This window comes from Ctenopharyngodon idella, chromosome 18, assembly GCF_019924925.1.
Source record: "Ctenopharyngodon idella isolate HZGC_01 chromosome 18, HZGC01, whole genome shotgun sequence".
Taxonomy (NCBI): Eukaryota; Metazoa; Chordata; class Actinopteri; order Cypriniformes; family Xenocyprididae; genus Ctenopharyngodon; species Ctenopharyngodon idella.
The window spans coordinates 29,363,041-29,389,022 of NC_067237.1; the positions used below are offsets into that span (position 1 = coordinate 29,363,041).

Sequence of the window (25,982 nt, forward strand, 5' to 3'; positions counted from 1 at the left end):
AATGAAATCAGATTAAGTCAGTTAATTTGTATCATATAGTCAGAAGAGCAGAGAAAGACCACAGAAATGTGACTAAACAAGTACAACTCACTTTTGAAGAGTCACTTGCCAATAGGTGTGACAGCTGACTGGAGCCCAGTACTTTTGACCCTGATACTTGGTGGTGTCCACTTCTACAAAAGCCACTTCACTGCCAGACTGAGCTTTCCTGAATGATCACAGCCCAGCAGGTTTAGACAGCAGCTCATATACACCACACAACAAGAACCTGAATACTATTTTACCATTTTTGCTTGCTTTATTAATACACCATAACTGCAGAGAAAGGGGAAAAAAAGGACTGGGTGACATTATAATAGGACTTCTGGTGTTAATAAAGAGTTTGACAAGATTTCATATGTTAAATACAGGTTAATCCAGCTGGTTTAGCATTCTTCTTGGAGGTATACTTTATTAATGAAATGATGTATGGTTTTTAGAAGATGGCTGGTAACATTTTTGTCAGCATAGTTAGTCATGAGTTCAGCAGATTTGACCTGTGACACAAAAACCAGGAATAGCATAAACATAGAAATCACAAAATGACTCATTATTGACAATTGTGATTCACCTAAATGAGCCTTGTGAGTAAAAGTATGAATGCCAGCAGAGAAATGGTCACAAAATACATTAAAAGACCAAAACAACTCAACTGAGCAAATGCTACACGGAGAAAGTATTTCGTCACAGTATAAATCATGTTTGCCCACATAAATCTGTTTTTATGATGTGAGATGATTTTGCTTTACAGAATGGCATAGCCTTACACAAAAGGGATCAGAACCCAAAACAATCTAGAGAGAACTGCTTCTCTTTTAAATTACAGTTTACTACATTTGTATAATTTGTATTCTATAATTTTATTTAAATGTTTATAAAATTACATTAGCAAAGTCATGGATTAATCTGTTCAAATATGAAAACATTTCTAACCACGTCTGTTACTAAAATTTACAAGGCCTTAGAGTTTTCATTCGTTCGTTCATTTATTATTCATTCATTCAAGGGGCTTTCGGGTTCACCATGGGTTGACACAATCTCTAAATTTTATTTTTAAGAGGATCAGAGCAGCTTACAGTGAAGGGACATGTTATCTGACCATTGCAGACCCCCTCTAATTCAGCCTTCTGCATCTTTTTTTAGAATTTAAGTGATGTAAGTAATTTAAGTAATAGCTGTACAAATTATTAGGTATAGTTCAATTAAAACATTGCTTCTGAGACCAGATTTATATATAAAAAAATCTATATTTTCAGACAAGTGCACCCAGTAAACAAGCTTCTGTCCTCCTCCCATTTTTCTTGTTCTGTCTTGGATCCTCCATACATTACAGATCTGTGTGATTGTGACGCTCTTACTGTGAAAAGCTGCATTGCAGCACTGCTGTCAGCCGAGTGGAGCTCAGCTAAGATGAAATCTTCCCTGCGTTAGCGGCTAGCATACACCAGAATCCGGGTTAATGCATTTTGCTGAGCCAATGCAGGGCAAAACAGAGGCTGGCCGTATTTAGCAGCATGCTAACCCATGCTAACCCACTTATCAATAATAAATGGGGACGGTGGAGGAGAGAAATGATGTTGTTTAAAGATGTGATGGCCATGTCCTAGCTGGTGTTATGCTTTTGTGTATGCGTTTGTGTGAATGTATGTGTGCAGATATATGGTAGAGTGTGCTAGTCTGAGTGACCTTGTGGCTAGTGATCTGTGTGTGTGTGTGTGTGTGTGTGGAATCAGCTGATATGTAGTGGCAGCTCATATTTCAGATCAGACTTCCACAGGGACACACAACACAACACACACACACACACACACACACACACACACACACACGTCACACGTGACTTTCCATAGACATAATGATTTTTATACTGTTCAAACTGTATATTCTATCCCCCTACACTAAACCTACCCATCACAGACAACTTTCTGTGTACACACACGTTGGTCTCTCTATATTAGCCACCACATCTCATAGATGCATTTTTTTATACAGAGGTGATGACATTTCCTAAATCCCTATGCCTAAACCTAACCCTCACACAAACCTGTTGATTTCAGTACATTTAAAGAAATGCATGATTTAATTCATGAGCCTTTCGAATAGTGAGAGAACTGGCGTGTTCATTATTTTGTGTTTCTGTCTGCAGGCCGGCTCATGACATCAGTCTGGAGGAGTTTGATGATGAAGATTTGTCTGAAATCACAGATGATTGTGGCATAGGACTGAACTACGACTCTGATCCATATGAAAAGGTATGAAACATTCACAATGCATCCTTTCTTTTCTTTTTCTTTTTATTTTTAGAGTTTTATTGAGGAGATAATCTGTTCTGTTCTATTTTTGGGAAACATTCTGTTGTTTTCTTTTAGAGGAAACTATTCTATTCTATTCTATTCTATTCTATTCTATTCTATTCTATTCTATTCTCACACGCCACAATGATCCACAGCTGTGTGTTAAACACAAAGCTCTTTAGCAATAACTCTGAGATCCTTTGTGCACTATGCAAGATTAGATTAGCACTTTACCTGATTTACTTTTTACACTGTATGCTGTTTTCTGCAATGAGTCTAGTGTTCTGCAGTAAAGTCTGATACTTCCTGCCCTATGAGTAAAGGAAACTGTAAGCATAACTTTTAGAATCCAGCTCTATCATGCTCAAGATGCTGTTTATGCTCACAGCAAGAGCATCTAGCAAAGACATATAGTTATATGGATGTGGCTTATCACACTATTGGAAATAGTGTCATCACTTCACTCGCCAGTTGGCATGTCAAAGAGTTCATTTGCATTTTAAAAGGCTCTAGGTTTGAAAGCATTAATATTCACATGTGCTCATGACAGTAAATCTGAGTGTCGATGTTGATTTTTAACGTAAAGTGGAATTTAATGGCTGCCTCCTGCTGAGCTGATTTGATTTTGAGGGATTATCTATCTATCTATCTGTCTATCTATCTATCTATCTATCTATCTATCTATCTATCTATCTATCTATCTATCTGTCTATCTGTCTCAACTGAATATATGAATTCACACTAGACTACTGTAAAACACCCAAATGCAGAGGCTTTGCTTTAGAAGTTTTCCCTTGTGCTATATGTGTTAATATGGATGTAGTGTGATTGTGCAATTAGTTGCATTTGATACTATGTGTGTGTATTTGTGTGCAGGCTGCATTGAGTGCTTGTAAATGTTTTATTGCGGTGGCGGTGTGCCACGGCTGCAGTAGAAGGGCTGGTGACCCAGTGAGGTTTGCTGCTATGCAGACCTCTCTTCTCAGCTTTCTGCACCTCAGTCCTATTACAGCAAAACCATTTCCTCTTCCTTACTCTGCTCCTAATTTCTTCTGCCTGTGTTCTCTGTAGAAATGTTCAAACGTGCATGCAAAGTTTAGATTATAATGCTTCAAGTGCCTTTGGTGTGCCAAATTGATTTGAATGCAGTGATTCGGTCCACACAATTGCAGTCTATGGGCATCAAAGCATGCAGTGACCTCAGATTGTTCAGTATGTAGGCAGATTGATTAGTTGGTACTGGCTGATGATTGGATGGTCCATAGGCTGGTCTTTTATTGATTGGTTGGTTGATCTAAAAAGTGAGCGGCAGCCAAAGCAGTGGTGTCTGAGAATGGAAAAAAAAGAATGTAATATTTCATCAGTTGAGCCCAATTGGATATGATTATCAAAAGGTAAGATCAGGTGTTTTATCAGGCTATTATTATTTTTTACATTTAGATACCTATGCATGGCAGAAGGCCATATGACTGATGAAAGATACTTTAAGGGGGTTCAGGTTTTTTCTCTTGAAGGACCATTTTTATATTTTGCTTAGAATAAGTATCTTCTAAAAACAAACAACGTACGTACATGATCAAAATGCTCTCATTATGAGCAGAACACAAAGCTAACTAGGAATTTCAAAGTTTTAATTGTCTTTCCTTGCCAACTACAAATGATTTTCCCAATTATAACATTGTTTATTATGAAATTCTCTTAAAATGCTAAATGTAGATAATAAAAAGTCTTGTAACAAACCTGGTTTAAATGATCAGAGTCATATACTGTATGCATGACATAAAAATAACTATATTTGCTGCATTATTGTTTTCTGAAGCATTTTAGTGAAAGTATCAAATATTTTGCTGCTCACCGTGTTTCTGCTGCTGTTGTTAAAATAACCGTGTCATCTGCAGCTCTTGTAGCACTTTATGTCTTTAGCGGGGGATAGAAGCAATGTGCGGATTCCACGGAAAAGGCTTGAATGAAGCACGTTTGGCTCTAGATAAAAATATTAGAGGATATAACCGCGAATGATCATTACCATAAACAGCCCTGGGCGCCTGTGTTGTGAACAGCTTCATTGTTTTGACGCTCTGCTCACTTTAAACTGTAGAAACGGTAAAATGGTGCTACAGTTGTCATTTTGTCTCGCAGTCCAGTTGAAACCAAACTCTAATCCAGCACACACACACATACACACACAAATGCCTGTCCCACAGGATTATGTCATGTGGAAGCAACACTGCATTGTGTTTGAAGGGCCTGTCCCTTGTCTATGCAACTAGAGACTATGAAATCACAGAAGACATCCTCTGTACCTCCAATGTGCCACTAAGAGCAGTTACATAAGAACCCTTCTAGGTTTATATGAACGAGAGCTGTTGGTTTGGGAATATGCATTAAATGTCAAATGTTTTTTTTAGATTTCATTGGTTGAATTAACTTCATATTAGTATTGTTTTATATTGGGTTTTATATATATATATATATATATATACATTATTTAAAAAAATGCCAAAAAAAGATTTTAAAAAGATTAACTGTTTGATTATAAATCAAAAATCAAATTTCACTTTTCATATGTAATCTTCCACGCCATACTACAGCCTTTTTTGGTGACTTTATGCAGTTGCTAGGAAAGCTTCACAGATTAGCAACAGTAACTAAGGAGGTGGGGCTTAGCAGAGGGTCAGTTTCACTCTTCAGAGGCTGCGTTTTAGGTTAACTTTTAGACACACTCACGAGCTACCCTAAGCACTTCCTCTCAGGGGAATCCTCGCCGCCATTTTAAAACGCGTTCAACTTTGTCAAGTGGGCGAGGGAAGTTTATTTGGACAAACCCTCGACCCCACGATTTAGACCAAGGGATCAAGTCAACTCAGTGGGTACCTGTGGCCTGGAAACCAATCAAAGAAAGCTCTTGAAGGACATCTCAATTCTCTAACCGCATCATGAGAAGGCGAGGAATGAGGACTGAGGAAACTTCCAGAGGAGCTAGTGGATACACAGGTGTATCCTATGTAGTTTTCTTGTTGAAAAACCTGACGCACATTTAAATTCTCCTCCCCCTTCACATCTGTCACAATCATTTTAATTTATGTTTTACCTTTGCAGTTTAAAATTATTATTATTATTATTATTATTCGTTACATTTATATAACGCTTTTCTGGGTACTCAAAGCGCTTTACATATGGAAGGGGGAATCTCTTCAGCCACCACCAATGTGCAGCATCCATCTGGATGATGCAACGGCAGCCATATTGCGCCAGAATGCCTACCACACACCAGCTTATTGGTGGAGAGTAGACAGAGTGATAAGCCAATCAGTGTATGGGGATATTTAGGAGGCCATGATGGACAGAGGCCAATGGGCAAATTTGGCAAGGATGTCGGGGTTACACTCCTACTCTTTTCGAAGGACATGGGATTTTTAACGACCACAGAGAGTCAGGACCTCGGTTTAACATCTCATCTGAAGGACGGTGCTTTTTGACAGCATAGTGTTGCCATCACTGTACTGGGGAGTTAGGACCCAAACAGACCACAGGGTGAGCACCACCTGCTGGCCTCACTAACACCTCTTCCAGCAGCCACCTAGTTTTCCCAGGAGGCCTCCCATCCAGGTACTAACCAGGCTCAGCCCTGCTTAGCTTCAGTGGGCAACCAGTCTTGGGCTACAGGGTGATATGGCTGCTGGTTGAAATATTTCAATAGGGCATCTTGCTATATTTATATTTATAAATCAAGAATATTGAAATGTACAAATAAGCTTTCCTTCAATTCTTCCATCCTCATTTTCTTTCCCTGCATCCTTCCCTCCCATCCTAAGGGCGGTGGAGCTGAGACACAAGGAGAGGAAGCAAGGAAATGAAATGAGGATGCACAAATATGAGATGAATAGCACCCAATATGTACACTTCTGAAAGATCCATAGATCACAATGCAACACAGTTGTGATGTCTGTAACATTTGCCACTGTAGTAAATTGCACGAAGAAGGATATAACAAAGAACAGTCTTTAATTCAATAATCCAGAGCAGAAATAGACGGGAGATAACACTGGGAGAAAATTACCATGTAAAAACAACACAGAACAATAAACAGGAAACTGAGGACTTAAATATACAGAGATAATGAGGTAACTCAATTAACAACAGGTAAATGTAATCAGTAACTAAGGGAACTAAGTAGCAAACAGAACTCAAAACGGGAAAACAAAACCAAAACACAATGAAAGCTAAACAGAGTATGACATAATCCTGACATTGTGGCAGAGCCACAGTGACAGGCGTCTGAGGTGGAGACAGGGTGCCATGGGACTGAGGCGGAGCCGGTGGGACTGAGGACTAAGATGGAGCTGGAGGGAATGCGGAGCCCGACAGAGCCGAATGGATGGGACGAAGTGCAGCTGAAGGCCCGAAAGTGATATCTGACAAAGGCATAGCCGGAAAGACGATGTAGCCGTAAGGAGCCCAGGAAGGTGCGTCCTCACGCCGTAATAATCAATCCAACTAAGGACTGAGGTTGGAGGCTCTGAAGGTGGACAAGGTGCTGGGGAAAGTTAGGATTCAGGAGGAGATGATGCCGGAAGAGACCAGGATGGCGAGGACAGTGAGAGAGAAGGGGGAGCTCGACGGAGCTGAAGGAGTGGAGGGACAAAGCGCAGCTGAAGGCCCGGAAGTGACATCTGAACAAGGCAAATCCAGAGGGAAGATGAAGCCGTAAGGACCCCCCCTTCCCCCAGGAAGGTGTGTCCTCGTGCCGTAATAATCAGTTGAGGATGACGGTCCCAGGTGGAACCGAGGGAAGGAGGATCCAAGGTGGAGCAGACTGGTCGACAAGCTGAAGTGGACTGACAGACTTGGTGACTGGAGGCAGAGCCAGGGGATCCCTTGCCAAGGCGAAGCTGGAGACCAGAAGACCTGAAGCAGATCCACACAGCAGAGTGGAGTCAACAGAGGGGGAGCCGAGGGACTGAAGAGAACCAGTAAAGGTGGGGCCGAAGGACTGGCTGTCTTTGGTAGAGGAGGTGGGAGAAAAAGGCTGGGTGGGATTACTGGAGACGCAGGAGACTTGGAGCTGGGTGGGACCAGTGGAGACACAGGACACATGGAGCTGGGCAGGACCAGCGGAGAAGCAGGAGACTTGGAGCTGGGCGGGAGCAGTGGAGATGCAGGAGACTTGAAGCTGGGCGGGACCAGCGGAGACATAGGAGACTCGGAACTGAGTTGGACCAGCGGCGACGGGAGACTTAGGGGAATATAGGGGGGGTTTAGTGAAAATGGACAGATGGAAGGAGCTGTCCTCTGCAACCAAGGAGGTTATTGTTAAAATAACTAAATCTTGTCACAATGTCCATAGAAGCACAGTAAGATCACTACCATGCAGAATGTAAAGTCCTGTGGTTGGTCAAGGAAGACTTGTGAGCATTTAGACAGGAGGATGAAAATCACCTGAATGCGGGACCACCTTAAAACAGCTTCTAAAGACCTCCAACCTCCAGTTTCATCTTGAACTGTAAGCCTACAGTTATAAGAGGCTGGATTGAGAGGTTGCCTTTCTTGCCAAATAATTGTGTCATTTTAAATACCTTAAACAAGTTTAGTGTATTCTTCTTCTCCGTATAACATACTCCTCATATTTTGATTGTTTAATAGAACCTGAAGTGTCATTAATATTGTGCAAATTTTCCTTTCGGACATCACTATTGGCCACTACTGTACATTCATACAAGCTGACAGTGTATAGCCTTTTGTACGTTGCAGCCTTTCCCCCCTAAAATTACAGTTTAAAGTTTATGCCATCACAACCTCATTTGATTGTTTTGTGCTAAATGCTGTAATGAGACTAATGCTACAGTGATAAATACCTATTTTGGTTCAGTGAGCTTTCACCAGCTGCATAACAGATTGTTTTAAGGTTGTGAGAAAAAACAGGTTCTAATTCAAATAAAAAATCTTTGTAAAATCTAAAAATATGATTTCTGGTGTTCTTCTACTTCTCTGATAGCAGATTAAAGTCCTGCAGTTACAAGGGACAGCTACTGTATATCTCACTCGCTTCTCCAGTAAAGGCCACTTATTTGCTTATCTCTGAAAAATCAGTTACTCTTTCATTCTGCCTGCCTTCTGTGATAAACAATTGTGAAAAGATTATTTTTACTTGTGTGATTTCTGTTTGAGCTTTCTCAAAGCCCACTAGGTGTATAGTAGTATGCTTTCATATTTGTGTAATTTGTTGTCTTTTTTGCTGGTTGAATCTATTTTTGATATTCCACACACCTATGTGCATACTGTGAAATATATATAAATACATTTGGATATTTGTGACTGTGCCCATTGTGCCACTCAAGAACGATTGTGACATTTAGACATTAATGTTTATAGAATGATTCTTGTACAGATAATTTCCAGCCAACAGCAATATGACAAAAACTCAAGGTCCAGTTCCATCCTTCCAGACACTCTCACTCTCACTCCAGCTTTCTTACCCTTGCTCTCAATTCCTTCATGGATTATTCATTCTGTCACACAGAGCTCTGGCTCTCTGAATGTATTTAACAGATTTAGGTTTCTGGGGTTTTGCATATTACAGTATGCTGTTGATGAACGTTAGCTGAGTAGAGTGCAATATTGGAAAAAAAAAAAAACCCTGACATAAAACAGCATTCACAACACATTTAATTTACATAATTTGGTATTTCTTAATGAAATAGAATAATTAGCTTAAAATTATGTGGAATTTAAAAGTAGGAGAAAGTTTTGATGAAAGCAATTCATACATTTTATTATGAAAAGTGCATCCTGTTGGTTTTAAAAGTGCACATTGTGAAATTATGAATGTGATTATGTTATTCATGATTTTTTTTTAAATGATTATATTATTGTCTAATATTTGTTTCCTGCTGTGCAGCCTTTGTTGTGTTAGCAGAAAAGCACTAATAATTTCTTCACACTAAATAAATACAGTCAATTTGGATTTCTTATTATCTTTAAGGCCCACCTCTGTAGAAATGAAGTGCATGTTTAAGGGTTAAATCTGCAGTTATGGTGTTTGATGTGTGTGTGAGGGATTAGCTAAGCAGCATGAGATGTGCCATCTTAGTGTCTGTCCAAATTGCTCATAATGAGAGATCAAAGACAAATGAGTGAGATGTTTTTCTTGCGGAACAGGATATGTGTGAATACATAGTACGTCTCTGTTTTACATACGTTTGTTTGTGCGTTTGTTACACATCTGCTTTCTAACTCATCAGTATATGCAGTTGATATTTAATGTAGCTAGTAACATTTCATCACATTTCAGTCTGGTAAAATGAGCGGTATTGTAGTTCAAAATCTCAGATGAAAGACTGGGTTTTAATTGATGTCATAAGCTCATAGGGTGGAGCAGAAAACAGCACAGGTGGGCGCTTTGCTGCTAACACTGTGATGACCTTTATTTAGACTTTTTTGTATTTATTATTGACATTTTTTAGGTTTAATATCAAATACAAACCCGATTCCAAAAAAGTTGGGACACTGTACAAATTGTGAATAAAAAAGGAATGCAATGATGTGGAAGTTTCAAATTTCAATATTTTATTCAGAATACAACATAGATGACATATCAAATGTTTAAACTGAGAAAATGTATCATTTTAAAAGGAAAAATAAGTTGATTTTAAATTTCATGGCATCAACACATCTCAAAAAAGTTGGGACAAGGCCATGTTTACCACTGTGTGGCATCCCCTCTTCTTTTTATAACAGTCTGCAAACGTCAAGTTTAGGAATAAGAATGTTGTCCCATTCTTGTCTAATACAGGCTTCTAGTTGCTCAACTGTCTTAGGTCTTCTTTGTCGCATCTTCCTCTTTATGATGCGCCAAATGTTTTCTATGGGTGAAAGATCTGGACTGCAGGCTGGCCATTTCAGTACCCGGATCCTTCTTCTACGCAGCCATGATGTTGTAATTGATGCAGTATGTGGTCTGGCATTGTCATGTTGGAAAATGCAAGGTCTTCCCTGAAAGAGATGACGTCTGGATGGGAGCATATGTTGTTCTAGAACTTGGATATACCTTTCAGCATTGATGGTGCCTTTCCAGATGTGTAAGCTGCCCATGGTTAATGGTAGATTTCCAATACTTGCATATGTTGTTACAAAAGGTATGTTCAGTGAACTATCGTTTTTTTCCCCCTCATGGGCAGAGACAATAAAAATGTTTATTTTATTTTATTTATTTTATTTTATTTTATTTTTTATTCTATTTTTAGCTAAGATTTTGAGGTATGTGACTTATGACCTTTATTTATTTAAGTAAAATGTGTAAAAACAAACAAACAAAAAAAACACAAAAAAACAAACAAAACAAAAACAAACAAACAAAACTGGCCTTCCCTATAAATTTCGTTAGGCTACTTAAAGGGTTAGTTCACCCAAAAATAAAATTTCTGTCATTAAATTCACCTTCGGAACACAAATTAAGATATTTTCCCAAAGAAAGCAATGAAATTACCACATTCAAGGTCCAGAAAAGTAGTAAAAACATGGCTAAAATAGTCAACGTGACTACAGTGGCTCAACCTTAATGTTATAAAGCGACGAGAATACTTTTTGTGCGCAAAAACTAAACAAAAATAATGACTTTATTCAACAATTTCCTCTCTACCATGTTATTCTCCTGCGCAGTGTATGTTGAAGACACATTGCAGCACTTCTGTGTTTTATGTGAGACTGACGGGGTAGAGAAGAAATTGTTGAATAAAGTTGTTTTGTTTTTGCACACAAAAAATATTCTTGTCGCTTCATAACATTAAGGTTGGACCACTGTAGTCATGTTGACTATTTTAACGATGTCTTTACTACTTCTCTGGACCTTGAATGTTGTAATTTCATTGCTTTCTATGGGAGATAAAAAACCTCTCGGATTTCATCAAAAATATCTTAATTTGTGTTCCAAAGATGAACGAAGGTCTTTCGGGTAATTACTCACGACATGAGGGTGAGTAATTAATGAAAGAAATTTCATTTTTGGGTGAACTAACCCTTTAAAAGATATATACACTATAATATATATTGTGTTTTTAGAATTTATTTAAAGTAAACAAGATACGATAATCTGGAAATATTGTCTATTTTTTTTTTTTTTTGGGGTAACTAGAATAAATCAGGCCACACTGACTGACTCATTGAGAACTGATGAATAGGTCATCTTTTGAATTATTCAACAGCCCTCGATTATGCAGTGCTGTGCTGTAGTTAATGTCTCTGCATTAGTATAGATACTTGTCTGAGACATCAGTGGCATCGCTGCCCCGCCTCCTGCATCTACTGCAGTATAAACCCGATGTATGCTTTTTAAACTTCTCTTTTCTCTCCCTTTACAATCTTATGGTGTTTTCTTCACCTTCTAACACTGCATCTTTTTTTTTTTTTTCTCGTCATCTCTCTCTTGCTCTGCCTTTGCGGTCAGCGTTGAGAGCACTGCATTCATTCATGACTTCTATGTGAGTTCGGCTGGCTCAGCAGAACACTTTTTGCTGGTGTAATGCTGACTCCGTCTCTGAGCAGGGATGTAAAATCGGTGCTGGTCAGGGGTGAGGCCTTGTCCTTGGAAATATTAGAGCGATAGAGTTTCAATAGAACATTTATAGACTAATTCATGCAGTACAGCTAGAACTACTTCTATACATTACAGCATTACAGATTTTCTGGCACTCTCCTGAATGTAGTTATCGGTCATAGTGTGTTTGACTGCTGCTGGTCAGGGGTATTGATTGATAGAGATGGCATATAGATTCAGATCCCTGCAGTGCCAGCTGGTTGTGAATCTAATGCAGTGTGGGACTTTTAATGACCTCACCCACACACATTTGCCAAGCAACAAACAGAATTTTAGCTGTAGTGTGTGTGTTCTTAATTGAGGTGAATATCAGACGTTATGCTTATGTAAGTGCATTGACTTGTTTTCCTGGAAGGGCGCTGAAACCTGAGGAGCTTTAGCATCGATCACCATCTGCCCTTCCCTACAAGACATGATTCTCTCAGCTTTGTTCAGTCCATCCACAGTCTTTCCCTTTTAAAGACAAAATAATGCATTAATAATAATACGAAAGACACATTTATGGTCCTTTTGAGTGTTTAATCAGACCATTTTAGTCTTTTAACTAACCAATCAATCACTGATCTAATCCTGCCCTACTTTTTTTTTAATGGCTTGTGAACACTGTTTTATGTTGACTATAAAGTATTCTGGGTTTATCAATAAAATGACTTTCACATTTCTTTTAAATCCTCTGGTGTAATTGTCTAAAATATACATTTAAACTCACTGTTGGTTTCATTATTACAGTCCGAAATATATTCTGCATTTGTCATTAAACATATCTGCAAGATGGAGTTTGTTTTGCCTGCGACCATCTATATACAGTAATACATGTTTCAAAAAATATGGCCTGGCTAGCAGTCAAGTCTTCATCCAGTCCACGATGAACATATGGCCCAACTAATTGATGGAACAAAACATTAACGGTACAGAAAAAGGTCATGTTGAATCATGTATGGTACACATGAGAAGCATTTGCTCTTGAGCTGGAATGTTCATGCTGACTGATATTTGTGGATATTGAATTTATGTGTATAAATAATCTTCACTAGTCCATTCAGTAACCCTTGTTTCAGGCTGCAGTATTGATTTATGGTAATGTTTAACAGTGTATATTTTTTTCTTTTTTCTCTCCTTCGTAAAGGACTGCTTAATTTTGGAAAAGAATGATTTTCACCACCCAGTATGCTCATTCCAAGATGACTTCCAAGAGTTTGAGATGATCGATGATGATGAAGATGATGAGGAAGAAGAAGAGGAAGCAGATCCTGATGCCCCTCCCTCCCCATCGGCATCTCCTCCCCCCTCTCCTACTCTGGGCACCCTCAAGAGCCGCCCAACCACTCTAAACCTGACTGCACCAGTTTCACAGGTACGTCTAACACACCTTACACAATCAATAAATCAATAAATATATGTATATCAACATTTAAACTCCTCTTTTTTGTTCTAATCTCAGGACTCCCTGAACAACAACAGCAATGTGTCACCACGAAAGTCAAGCTGGCAGGATTCTCTTCGAAACCCGACTTCACAGGGTGATCATTGCTCATATACTGTAGTGTATATAATATAATAATAATAATAATAATAATAATCTTAGTAATTATATTTCATATAAAGATAAAAAATAATTTTTATTTTTTGTATTTATTTTCTAAAAGCTCAAATTCCCTTACATTTAGTTTGTATACTCTATGCAAGCTTTAACTTTTCATGAAATTTTTGCATTAGAATCTACCTGATTGGTTCTATCGAATAATATTTAATCTGGATATTTCTGTAACTATAAATCTATCCCATTGTGACTCATTTTACTCAATATTTTAGGCTGTTTGTCTCCAAACCACTCTTGCCTTGAGGACGGTTCCCACGTGACCACCTCATGCCCAGGGGCTCCAGACACCACCAGCTCTGCCAAAGGTACACCCTCAAACCCACCAGGACATTGTGGTCTCCATCAGTCACCTGGCAGGCCGCTGCTGTATGACTTTGAGGGCAACAGACGAGAGCGACCTGAATACGGTAAGAAGTCTGATCATGTTGCTAATGGCAAAATGAACCTCTAGAAACATTTCTCATTTTGTCTTTTGTTTATCCTTGTCATCTTATCTAAGTTACCCTCCATCTCTCTTTTTCTATCTCTTTATTGTCCTCCAAACCAGGCTCCTTTGGTCAACACAACTTGTCAAGTGGCTCTGAGGCAACTGAGGTGAAACCTGATGTTGAAGAATCCACTCTAAGTGAGCTTCTCCCCTCGGTTGATGACTGCACTTCTCAGTGCTCTGACACCGAGGTCGACCACGACCTGAATGGCCATGCCAAACGTCGACCTTGCCGCTCTCGACACACCAATGACACTTACACCGTGACCACGGAGACTGCTGATGACCCAGAGCTTGAAAACGATGGCACCAGTAGGTGTCTGTCCTCAACTGCACCTCTTGGTAATGATGCTGAGACTCCACTATCAGACGAGGAGCTGGACAAAGAGTTTGCCATTGACTTCATGAGTAAGGATTCCTATGATCAAACCTGCAAGGACACTGGAGACTCTACTTATGTTGAGTTCCCCTGCATTGAACCAACAGAATCCATTTCTGTCTCCAGCTATGTGTCATCCAGTCGATCAGACATACTTGATGCTATGGATGAACCTCGAAACATACATCAGGCCCAACCTGCTGCTGCAAATGACACAACTTCCCCTTCTTCTGATCCAGGTATTGCTGATATGAATGCCAAACGCTACACAGAGTCAGACCGCCACAGTGATGACCTAAGCTCTCCTGGTTCGGACTCTGATATTGAAGGGGAACTTGAGGCTGCATTTGCGTGTGGTCCACTTGCTAGTAACATGATTTCCTCCATCTCAGAGACAGAGCTGGACCTAACAAGTGAATCCAGCAGCGGGCGCTCCTCGCACCTCACCAATTCCATTGAAGAAGCCAGCTCCCCAACTTCAGACCAAGAATTGGACCAGGAGCTGGACACAGAGCATGACAGCGGTATTGTGGGTCTAAAAGCATCTCTTCTTCTGGGCCAACCTGACCCAATTAAACAAGACCCTTCACCAGGCCTTGATCCCAGCCCAGACATGTTGCAACTAGATGACGGCCAAGCTCTGATGGGTCTGCAGAGTGTAGATGACGAACAGGGTTATGAGCACCAGGCTGATCCAGACGAGACTCTTCCCCCTGCCGTGCCCTGTGAGGATAGCAGCTCTCAGCAGTTGTTGTTGAAGATTGAGCCCGACCACAGTCTTGAAAGTTTCAAACGCTCCTTCTACTTGCCTGTTGGCCCTAAACTCATGCCCTCTGTGGACGACTACGATGGTAACAGCGAGGGAGAGTCCGAGTCAGAGTCCGAGGACGAGCTCAGTGAAAACTCTGATTCTCCTTGGCTTCTCAGCAATCTGGTCAACAGGATGATTTCAGAAGGCTCCTACCCAATCAGCTGCCCAGAGGAGTGCTTCAAACGCTCAGCCTCCATCTCCGACACCATCTCGCCTTCGTCGGACCTAGAAACAGATGCTTTCAATGAGACAGATGGCTGCAATTTGCAGAAACAGAAATCTGAAGAAAAGTCACAAGAGGTGACCTCTGAAAAGTCAGAGATGAGAGTGGAGGAAGAGATGGAGAAAGAAGCCAGCTCTGTATCTGAAGAGGGACAGAAGGAAAGCAAGAGAACAGACTCTTGTCTGTACATGAGCAACCCTACATATGGCACCGTTACACCTGTCTTTACGGCGAGATTCGATACAAGGACAAAGAATTACGAATCAGAAGACTTCCCATCCCAAAACTCATTGAAAAACAAGCAGAAAGAGGAAGAGGAGGAGCCAAATAATGACTTAATGATGGAGAGAATGAAAGAGCTGGACTCTCCCAGCTTAAGCGAGAGCATAATCAGTGACAAGGACGAGGGACGGGAGACACGGGTCGATCAGCTCACTTTGCAGCAAATCACAGAAGTCAAAAACAGCCTTACGCTGGACCTCCCAACAGCACAGACCAATCACTGTTTCAGTCTTACGTACTCAACAGATAATGATGAAGATGAGCAAGAGACCTCCCCTTTTCTGGATGATCTTCACAAGGCACCTTCACCCTATGGAACGGAGACTTACTTGGACAGCTCCCCACCTATTGACGAAAGTGTACGAGAGTTGAGGAATGCAACCTCCGACCGGCCCGTTGATGACTCCTTGGCATATGATTCGATGAAGTACACCCTAGTGGTGGATGAAAACACAACGCTTGAGCTGGTGAGTCTGAAGCGCTGTACCTCTGTTCTTAGTGAGGACAGTGATGGACTCTCTACAATCTGTGATGAAGAAGGGGTTGATGAAGATGAAGACATTTACGGGCAGAGCCAGATGGTAGGAGGCATGAGACCTGATTTGCTGTTAAGTTCCTCTGAAGAAGATTCCTCCCCTGAGGCAGATTTGCCTTTCTCAAAGAAGTTCCTCAATGTATTTGTCAACAGCACGTCACGGTCCTCCAGTAAGTGAAATTTAACACTCTGCACAATATAGTTAATGGATAGTTGACCTCCATTTTGTTCTAAACCTGTAAACAAAAGGAAATGTTTTGAAAAATGTGTTTTTGTGCATACAATGAAGATGTTATTTTGGAACCCATTGACTTTCACTATATGGACAAAAAGCAGAAGAAAGTAAGTCATACAAGTTGTAAATGATGACAGAAGTTTTGTTTTTGGCTGAACTATCCCTTTAGTTAAATAAATTAACATCAAATGTGCCATTTTTATATCTTTGAAAGATTTCTTAGTGCCCAAATCACCACAGCAATGACTTTAGCTCTACTGGTTCGGGCTTATATTGAAGGGGAAATTGAGGCTGCTTTTGCATGTGGTGGTCCACTTGTTAGTAAAATGATTCCTTCCATTTCAGAGACAGAGCTGGACCTAACAAGTGAATCCAGCATCCAATGTTATTGTTTTCTCTCTTGCTAGATTCAAAGCTAACTAATATGACAATAAAACAATATTCAAAGCTACTGTAAAGGTTTAATATGCACAAAGGGGAAAAGAAAAACAAATTGTTGTATATTACCTAAATAAATTACCAAAATTAAATTCACTCCCATTCACAGAGCCATTCTGAGCTCTTTTAGTACAGTTTAGTAGAGATTTAGATGATGATTTTACATAATTTAGGAGGCTGTCTCACTGAATAGATAATAGACTGATATTTAGTAATCCTAATGAGATGACATCAGAAGATGAAGGGTTTTCTATGACATGCTTCTAAATGGGTTTTGCAGTACTCTGTGACACACCCACATGTTGGGTTTATGTGTTTTATGAGGACTTTCTATAGACATAATGATTTTTATACTGTACAAACTGTATATTCTATCCCCTAACCCTACCCCTAAACAGAAAACCTCACAGAAAACTTTTTTCATAAAACATCATTTAGTATGATTTATAAGCTGTTCACACACACACACACACACACACACACACACACACACACACACACACACAGAGACAGACAGAGGGTCTACCTTGGGGCTTATACCTCAGTATACAATGGGATAATGCATGTGCACTATGCGTTTTTCAGGCACAGAGTCTTTTGGGCTTTTCTCGTGCACTATAAATGGAGAAGAAAGAGATCAGACTCACAGAGCAGTCTTCAGGTGAGTAAAGCTGCCCACGCTATAACCTAAAATCACCTAACTCTAATCAAAAAGCTCCAAGCTGGTTTAAAGTATACAAACCCTCAAGGAAATCTTAATTTTCAGTATCTGTCAAAACACTTAAAATTGACTGCTTATTATATCTATTGCAAGCAATGGAGATGCAAGTTTTAATGCCCACGCTGCAGGTTCATCCCACGACATGCAGATGAGCTGGAGTTAGATGTTGATGATCCATTATTCGTTGAGGAAGAGGAGGATGATTATTGGTACCGTGGGTATAATATGCGCACAGGGGCCAGGGGGATTTTCCCAGCGTACTACGCCCACGAGGTTGTTGGCCAAACAAAAGACCTGATGAGTAAGTATTTTAATAATATGTTTTTAAAATATGATTTTTTTTTTCTTGTGCTCATGGTCAAGTCCTATAAAAATAAAATTCTTTCTGTTCTCCATGATTACATTTTTACATTTTATAATATGATTGTATTCTAAGAGTACGTATATATGCATATCTTTTTGTAATTATTGAAGTGGCCTTCTACTAAGTAATGTGTGACTGTTTTCTTTTTCTTTCCTATTCCTCTGGCCTTCACATCTGGTCCCTTTGTTAAAGCACTTGGTGAGTCAGCATATGTGAGTCTGTATATGTGTGTTTCCATAGCAATGAAGAGGAACCCTGCTTGGATGGAAAGCTTCCGAGTGCAGTTCCTGGGTTCGGTGGAGGTTCCTTATCACCAAGGCAACGGCATCCTGTGTGCTGCCATGCAAAAGGTACTGTAAATAGGAAATGTATTAGTTTGTGCGTTACTTGTGCGATATAGTACTAAATAAATGCGCAATGTTTTATCATATGATACAAACCTGAACTAATGTGTTTGTGTTTGTCTTACAGATCGCTATGGCAAGGAAGAGGACAGTGCATCTTCATCCCCCGTCTATTTGTGAGCTAGAAATAAGCTTGCAGGGTGTGAAACTAGTCATGAGTTTGGATGATGAGTACGACTTTTCAGGGGAGGTGAGAGAAAGCGTGAGAAAATGAGAGAGAAAACATTTTTTTTTGGCAAAAAAATAGTCCAAGTTAAAGAGTTTAAGTCATATTCAGCTGGTCCTGTGATGAGTTTTTTTTAATTTATTATTTATTATGAATATGACTGATATGACTCTTTATCTCATGTGAGTGTAAATGATTTTAACTGTTTTACTTTACTAAAATTAAAAGAAATATTATTTATTTCTATATGTGCATAACTTTTAATTTTTTTAGGAAAGAAAATACACCTTTAATACATAAAAGATACATTTTTTTATTACATTTTATGTAATTCCTCTTCTTCTTTCTTTTCATAGTTTGACAGATGTAGTCACTTCTTCCAAATGAAAAACATCTCCTTCTGTGGATGTCATCCTAAAAACAACTGGTAAACACTCACACACACACATACACACTCAGGTTTGTTTTTGTGAATTGTGGGGACATTCCATAGGCGTAATGGTTTTTATACTGTACGAAACCGTATTTTCTATCACCCTACACCTAAACCTACCCATCACAGAAAACTGTGCACATTTTTACTTTCTCAAAAAAACTCATTCTGTATGATTTATAAGCCTTTTGAAAAGTGGGGACATGGGGTAATGTCCTCATAAGTCACCCTCTCCTTGTAATACCTGTCATACCCATGTCATTATACAAATTTGTGTCCTGATATGTCACAAAAACGCGTGCACATACACTCACACACATTGGGTTTCCATGTTTTATGGTGACATTCCATAGACATAATGATTTTTATTATGTACAAACTGTATATTTTGTCTCCTAAACCTACCCTTCACAGAAAACTTTCTACATTTTTACATTTTCAAAAAACATCCCTTAGTATGATTTATAAGCTGTTTTCCTCATGGGGACCAAAAAATTAACCCACAAGGACAAAGATTTCAGATATTGCCATCATTGTGGAGACATTTTGTCCCCATAACAAAGGGTTTACCTAAACTACACACACACACCCTAACACTTTTTTATTTTTTTAGTAACCCCTATATAAGTCTTGAAAGATATTGCAGGCTTAATAACACTTTCCCCTCTCTATGTGTCTTTCTGTAGTTATTTTGGTTTTATCACCAAGCACCCGATGCTGAACAGGTTTGCATGTCACGTCTTCGTCTCTCAGGACTCCATGAGACATGTAGCCGAGTGTGTGGGGTGAGTCTAATGCTTTTAAAACACACAATAACATTCACAATAAACTTTTGAGACAGAGAATACAGAGCCAAAAAGAAAAAGAAGAAAAGAGTGGAGAAGAGAAGTTAATGAGAGTGATTGGTCTCTGCTCCATTATCAGAGCACAGAACAGACTGCTGTGTGAATTATTAAAGCTTCTCTCTTTTAGAGCAGACAGGAGTTATGGGCCCCAGCAGGAGACAGCTAGCTCTGCCACAGTACATAATATGACCTTATGAACATATACATTATTTAACCATATCATTAGCAGAAAAATGTTTAAAGGATTAGTTCACTTCAGAATTAAAATTTTCTGATCATTTACTCACCCCCATGTCATCCAAGATGTTTATGTCTTTCTTTCTTCAGTCGAAAAGAAATTAAGGTTTTTGAGGAAAACATTCCAGGATTTTTCTCCATATAGTGGACTTCAATGGCTACCAACAGCACTGTAAAAAAATCAAAAGTTGAGAAAACTTAGAAGTTTAAGGCAACAAACTTCAGCAGATTGAGTTGTTTTTGTAGGAGATTTTTGAGTTTTCTCAACTTTTTGTTGTATAAACTGAATACAACAAGTTGAGAAAACTCAAAAATCTGCTGAAGTTTGTTGCCTTAAACTTTTAAGTTTTCTCAACTTTTGATTTTTTATAGTGAGGTTGAAGGTCCAAATTGCAGTTTCACTGCAGCTTCAAAGGGCTCTACACGATCCCAGCCGAGGAATAAGGGTCTTGTCTAGAGTAATTGTCGGTCATTTTCTAAAAAAAAAATAAAAATATATACTTTTTAACCACAAATGCTCATCTTGCACTAGCTCTGCGATGCGCCGCGCATTATGTAATCACGTTGGAAAGGTCACACGTAACGTAGGCGGAAGTACCATTCCAGTATTTACAAAGTGAACGTGCAAAGACTAAGTCAAACGGCCTTTACAAAAAAAGGGGAAAACAACAATGTTGGATGATTTTAAATTTGGAGTAGAAAATTTAGTTTTTCGCCCTATTGCGGTACTTCCGTATGTTACGTGTGACCTTTCCAACATGATTACGTAATGCGTGGCGCATCGCAGAGCTAGTGCAAGATGAGCATTTGTGGTTAAAAAGTATTTAAAAACTTTACTTATTTTGTTTAGAAAATGACTGATTGGTTCGCTAAATAAGACCCTTAATCCTCAGGCTGGGATCATATAGAGCCCTTTGAAGTTGCATTGAAACTGCACTTTGGACCTTCAACCTATTGGTAGTCATAGAAGTCCACTATATGGAGAAAAATCCTGGAATGTTTTCCTCAAAAACCATAATTTCTTTTTGACTGAAGAAAGAAAGACATAAACATCTTGGGTGATGTGGGGTGACTAAATCATCAGGAAATTTTAATTCTGACACAGCTGCCATTTTCGCTATATACATATCCCAGTGTATGTTCTGATCAAGTATGTCTCTATGTGCTTGTTTTAGACGGGCATTCCATGAGTACTACCAGGAGCACTTAGAATACGCCTGTCCTACCGAAGACATCTACCTTGAGTAGAGGAGGAAAAGGGTAACCATGGCAACTGCTGTCCCTTAAGACAGATGTCTGTTCCTGGGCTTGGCCACTACGAGGCGCCTGGCAGCCTTCTCAAATGTAACATAGGCCTCATCTCTTTATTCTCTTCCTCAGTTTCTCTTGTTCTCTCGACATGAACTGAGCTGAATACTCTACATAGGCTCTTAGTGGTCTGTCTATTTATTTAAATGTTTATCGATTAATTTATTCTCTTCATTGAGATGGATTGCCTGTTTATTTGACTTTTCTACTATATAATTAGGGACATGGTTTGGGGTGGATACATTGGTTTAATTTCTTTTTTTATATATATAGTCCTGGTTTAGAAAAGGCAAAATATGACTTCACATGTTTGAATGCATGGCTTTGAGGGTTATGCTCACAAACACACATACACACAGGAGAAATCTAACAATGTCTAAAATCGAAAGGCAATGAAAGGTTTGAGTCTGAAGACCAGGATTGTTTGTATATATGTATTTGTCCGATTCTGATACATTGCTGTACTGGGTTTGTACTAAAAAGAACAGGGCAGTAGGACGTGACCTGGAAACGTTGATAGGTCTACAGATTGTCTGTTCCAATGTAGTAGAAAGTTTAATGTACGTTTCTGATATTACCGCAATGTAAATACTGTACAATTAGGGACGATTGTAGGTGAATACAGATGCTTCATTACATCACGGTATGCAAGTATCCTGCGCCATCTGTCTGCGAATGAAAAAGTGGGACGGATTGCAGGTAGGCAGGCTGGGTGATGGATCTAAAGATGGTTTGGTGAATGTTAAGTCAACATATTTGACCCCAAAATCACAATAACTAATTAAGAAATTGTATTTTGCTTAAAGAAAATTAAGCCATTGTGATTTCTGCCATTGTGACATTTTTTTTTTTCACAATTTAACACCTACAATTACTGTAATGCATCCAGATGTTTTAGTGTTGACTTTGTTTATAATTTTCATTATTTTCACTGCCATTTTGGCATTTTTTCGTCTCAATTTAACAGCTACCATTACTATAATCCATCCAGATGTTTTAGTGTTGCGTTTGTTTATATTTTTAGTTATTTTCATTGCCATTTTGGCATTATTTTCAAATCAATTTAACAGCTACCATTACTGTAAACCATCCAGATGTTTTAGTGTTGAGTTTGTTTATAATTTTCATTATTTTTATTGCCATTTTGGCATCTTTTCATCATAATTGAACACCCACAATTACATTTAATGCACAATTAATGCATCCAGATGTTTTAGTTTTAAGTTTATTTTTATTTTTTCATTTTTAGTCATTGATTATTCTTACTAACACAGCTATAAAAATCATCCCATCAATATTTGTAATTAAAATCAGCATGCAATTACGGCTGTGCTACAAATAATACCATAATGTATAAATAATTTACAATGATTATATCATTAATATATTTAATAATATAATTAATATATTAGTTAATATATTATTAATTAATATAACTATTAATATATCATAATTTTCTTTTTTTTTTGTTTTGCTTTACAGTAATGGAGTGTGTGGTAAGGGAATGTGATAATTTCCATGAAACAATAATACAATTATTCATTTTCTTAAAGGTGCAATGTGTAAATTTTAGGAGGATCTATTGACAGAAATGCAATATAATATACATAACTATGTTTTCAGTGGTGTATAAAGACCTTACCGTTATGTTTTTATTACCTTAGAATGAGCTATTTCTATCTACATACACCACGGGTCCGGCTTAAGTTGCTTAAGTTGCCATTTTGTGCCAGCATGTTTCTACAGTAGCCCTAAACGGACAAACTGCTCTACAGAGCGCATTTGCTTGACTAGCTAGCTACTCTCTGTTGTCTCAGACGATGACATCTTTGTCCTGTGTTGGCTACCGTAGCTTCTCTATATTTCAATTCGCAACCTCACCACTAAATGCTGCTAAAATTTACACACTGCACCTTTATTCAGAATTTTAAAAAATTAACAGTAGGCCTATATACAAATTATTATTATTGTTGTTATTTTATTTAATTTTGGGGTGAAATATGACTCAGATATGTTTGACCGACTTTGTGCGATTCACCCAGTTGGCTATGCTACAGTCCTTTGGGCATTCAGTCAAATGATATCTCTCCAGCTTTCAAACCTGACAGCCCCTCTGCTTACCACTGTCTGCTGTCTTGTATGATTGTCAGGTTGGGCTGACGCTTTTAGCTTTTAAGCCTGATAAAATGCTTTGAACATTAGCAGGTAGATATTTCAGTGAGATGCAATGCTTACTGAGCAAAATGAGTAAAAAAAGACTGTCCCAGTTCATTAGGTAACACATTGAATTCAGAAATATTTTACCAATCAGCTTGACCAGATAATTTACAGCTCAGGACAAATATTGCTTCATCTTAGGGTACGTTTACACGACAACGATATGCTGAAAACGGAGAAGTTTTTCCTTTGAATTTTCCGCGTATAGACGACACCGTTGTCAAAACGATCCCCCTTCATACGAATCCATGAAAATGACTCAGAACGCTGTATTCTGCTGGCAGGCCATTGATGAAACACTATAGACTGAACATGTAATACGCATGTGCAAGATGTCATCGTTTTCACAGATTCGTGTTTTTGTTGTTTACACAAAGACCGTTTTCAAAAACTTGCACTTTGAAACCCGTTTTCAAAAGTTTGCGTTTTCAGGCAACCAAAACGGCGTTGTCGTGTAAATGTTTTCCGCTTTTAGTTGAAAATGGTGTCGTGTAAACAGCCCCTTAGACTGATAAAGAATAAAATACCTTGGTGCAGTTCTGTCCAGTGGTGGTCCACTGCTAAAATATCAACAATCTCATTTATGTAGATGCCATGTGGTTATGTAACAAGCTCAGGACAGAAAACAATCCTTCTCTTGCATCTCTTTATTTCTTTGAGTCAGTCGTAGATGCAGTTGTTCAGCTCTCTGACTTCTAACTAGCCCTTGTCCTGACCTTGACCGACACTGCTGAGACTGAACAGAGCAGATCCCCCTGCTGGCTTCATACAATAATTACCTCATTCAATCTGATGAATACAATCCAGGGCCATGCAACAGTTCACAATCAAAATCATGACTTGAAGACATTCAGTTAATATTACAGGAATATTTTGCTGTGTAATTTTCATTAAAAATGACTTGATAGATCCAGGATAAAATGTGTGGGACATGGATAGGTCAAAATTTAGGAATGACAGCATATTTACATTTACATCAGGCAGATTTTCCATCACAGCCTGTCAGGTAATTTCCTGTATTATTACTCAGAAGCGGAGGGTTGTGTTCGGAATAGAATATTGGCATACTACATACTGTGTAAGCCGCATTAAATTGCATGTTTAATTCAGGTATTGATGATTTTGGAAATAAAGTTAAGATTTATCAGTCTGTTAAAATAATAAATCAAGAAGGAGATAAAAATCACAGCTGCTATTTCATGTTCATTTGCCGCACTGCATTGGGGGATTTTTAGTATCCTGTCCTTTGTGCTGTCTTGTATGTATATTGCACATTTTGGCAAATGTAAGTCATCTGAATTTTCCATAGATACAGATAAAGTGCACATGCAAACAGTATACATGACTTATACTAGTATGAGTAGTATGGTAGTATGCTATTTTGAACACAGCCCAACATTCCCTGCAAACATGACTGTATCCTCCAGCAGCCTGCAATCTGTTTCCATGGATACCCATTTATTTGTGACGGTGACACTGTCACGGAGAGTGTTTTATGTTTTCGATGTGACTTGTTTTTGGTTAGACTGCTGTAAATAATCTAGAGTCAGGATCGCCATGCTGTGTCCCTTCTGTTGAGTATGTTATTGAGATAAATATGTAAATTTAAAAGAAATAATAATAATAATGTTGATGATAACAATCTCACAACCAAAAGCCAACTGTGAGGGGGTGAAAAGATATAAATAGATTTGAATTAGTATTTGTATCTTTCCTTTATCTGCTTTACATTGGTGTACATCTGTTGTTGGATGTGTGGTCACCATGTGCGGAATAACACGCAGTCGCTGATGTTCTAACAGATCCGCCGTGTCAATTAGATGTTCAGATCCTAATTCACAAATACCCCAAAACTCCATTCTCTGCACTTCATCATTGCATTTAATGGGTCAAATCAGCAGTTTTGTCTCATTTATAAGCGCAAATTTCAGTTATTTCAGTCAGAGCTACCAATCCTCAGTTATGACTGTTACATGACATGTTGTGTGTTCATACAGTAAATAAATATCTTAAATATTTTAGCCTTCACTTTAGCAATTTGTAGTGACAAATTGGCTGTGAAACCCCTAACACATTCAGGCAGAGCATCTAATATTTCTACTTAAGCTTGGGTAGCTGAAATACAATTACAAGAAATGCAAAGTTTTGGACTTAAACGTACATAATTCAGTCCTTCACTGTATAACGGAAACAGCTTCAGTATGACAAAACTATGTATCTTGTATCTTTAAAAATGACAACTTGTAAAAAAAACAAACAAAAAAAAATCTCACTGCCTTGTCATGGTTTTGGTCTTATGAATAAAATACTATATGCTTGATGTCACCAAGTGTTTCTGAGTTTGTTTGGCAAAGGTGAGACTTTGCCGATTA

General features: G+C 38.6%; 1 protein-coding gene across 2 annotated transcripts in view; it reads left to right on the forward strand.

Moving 5' to 3' along the window:
• mapk8ip2 (mitogen-activated protein kinase 8 interacting protein 2) overlaps window positions 1-25,935 on the forward strand; it is a 35,639-nt gene extending 9,704 nt beyond the window's left edge. Inside the window, exons 2-13 of one of the 2 annotated variants that reach the window (XM_051870384.1) lie at window positions 2,186-2,291; window positions 13,052-13,279; window positions 13,367-13,445; window positions 13,738-13,932; window positions 14,073-16,412; window positions 17,501-17,576; window positions 17,765-17,937; window positions 18,193-18,350; window positions 18,472-18,594; window positions 18,927-18,997; window positions 19,690-19,788; window positions 21,261-25,935. In XM_051870384.1, the coding sequence (XP_051726344.1) occupies window positions 2,186-2,291; window positions 13,052-13,279; window positions 13,367-13,445; window positions 13,738-13,932; window positions 14,073-16,412; window positions 17,501-17,576; window positions 17,765-17,937; window positions 18,193-18,350; window positions 18,472-18,594; window positions 18,927-18,997; window positions 19,690-19,788; window positions 21,261-21,333 (3,721 nt within the window). In that variant the 3' untranslated portion in view covers window positions 21,334-25,935. The remainder of the gene's footprint in view (window positions 1-2,185; window positions 2,292-13,051; window positions 13,280-13,366; window positions 13,446-13,737; window positions 13,933-14,072; window positions 16,413-17,500; window positions 17,577-17,764; window positions 17,938-18,192; window positions 18,351-18,471; window positions 18,595-18,926; window positions 18,998-19,689; window positions 19,789-21,260) is intronic. The other variant, XM_051870385.1, reaches the window with a different exon arrangement.
• The last annotated feature ends 47 nt before the right edge of the window (window positions 25,936-25,982 follow it).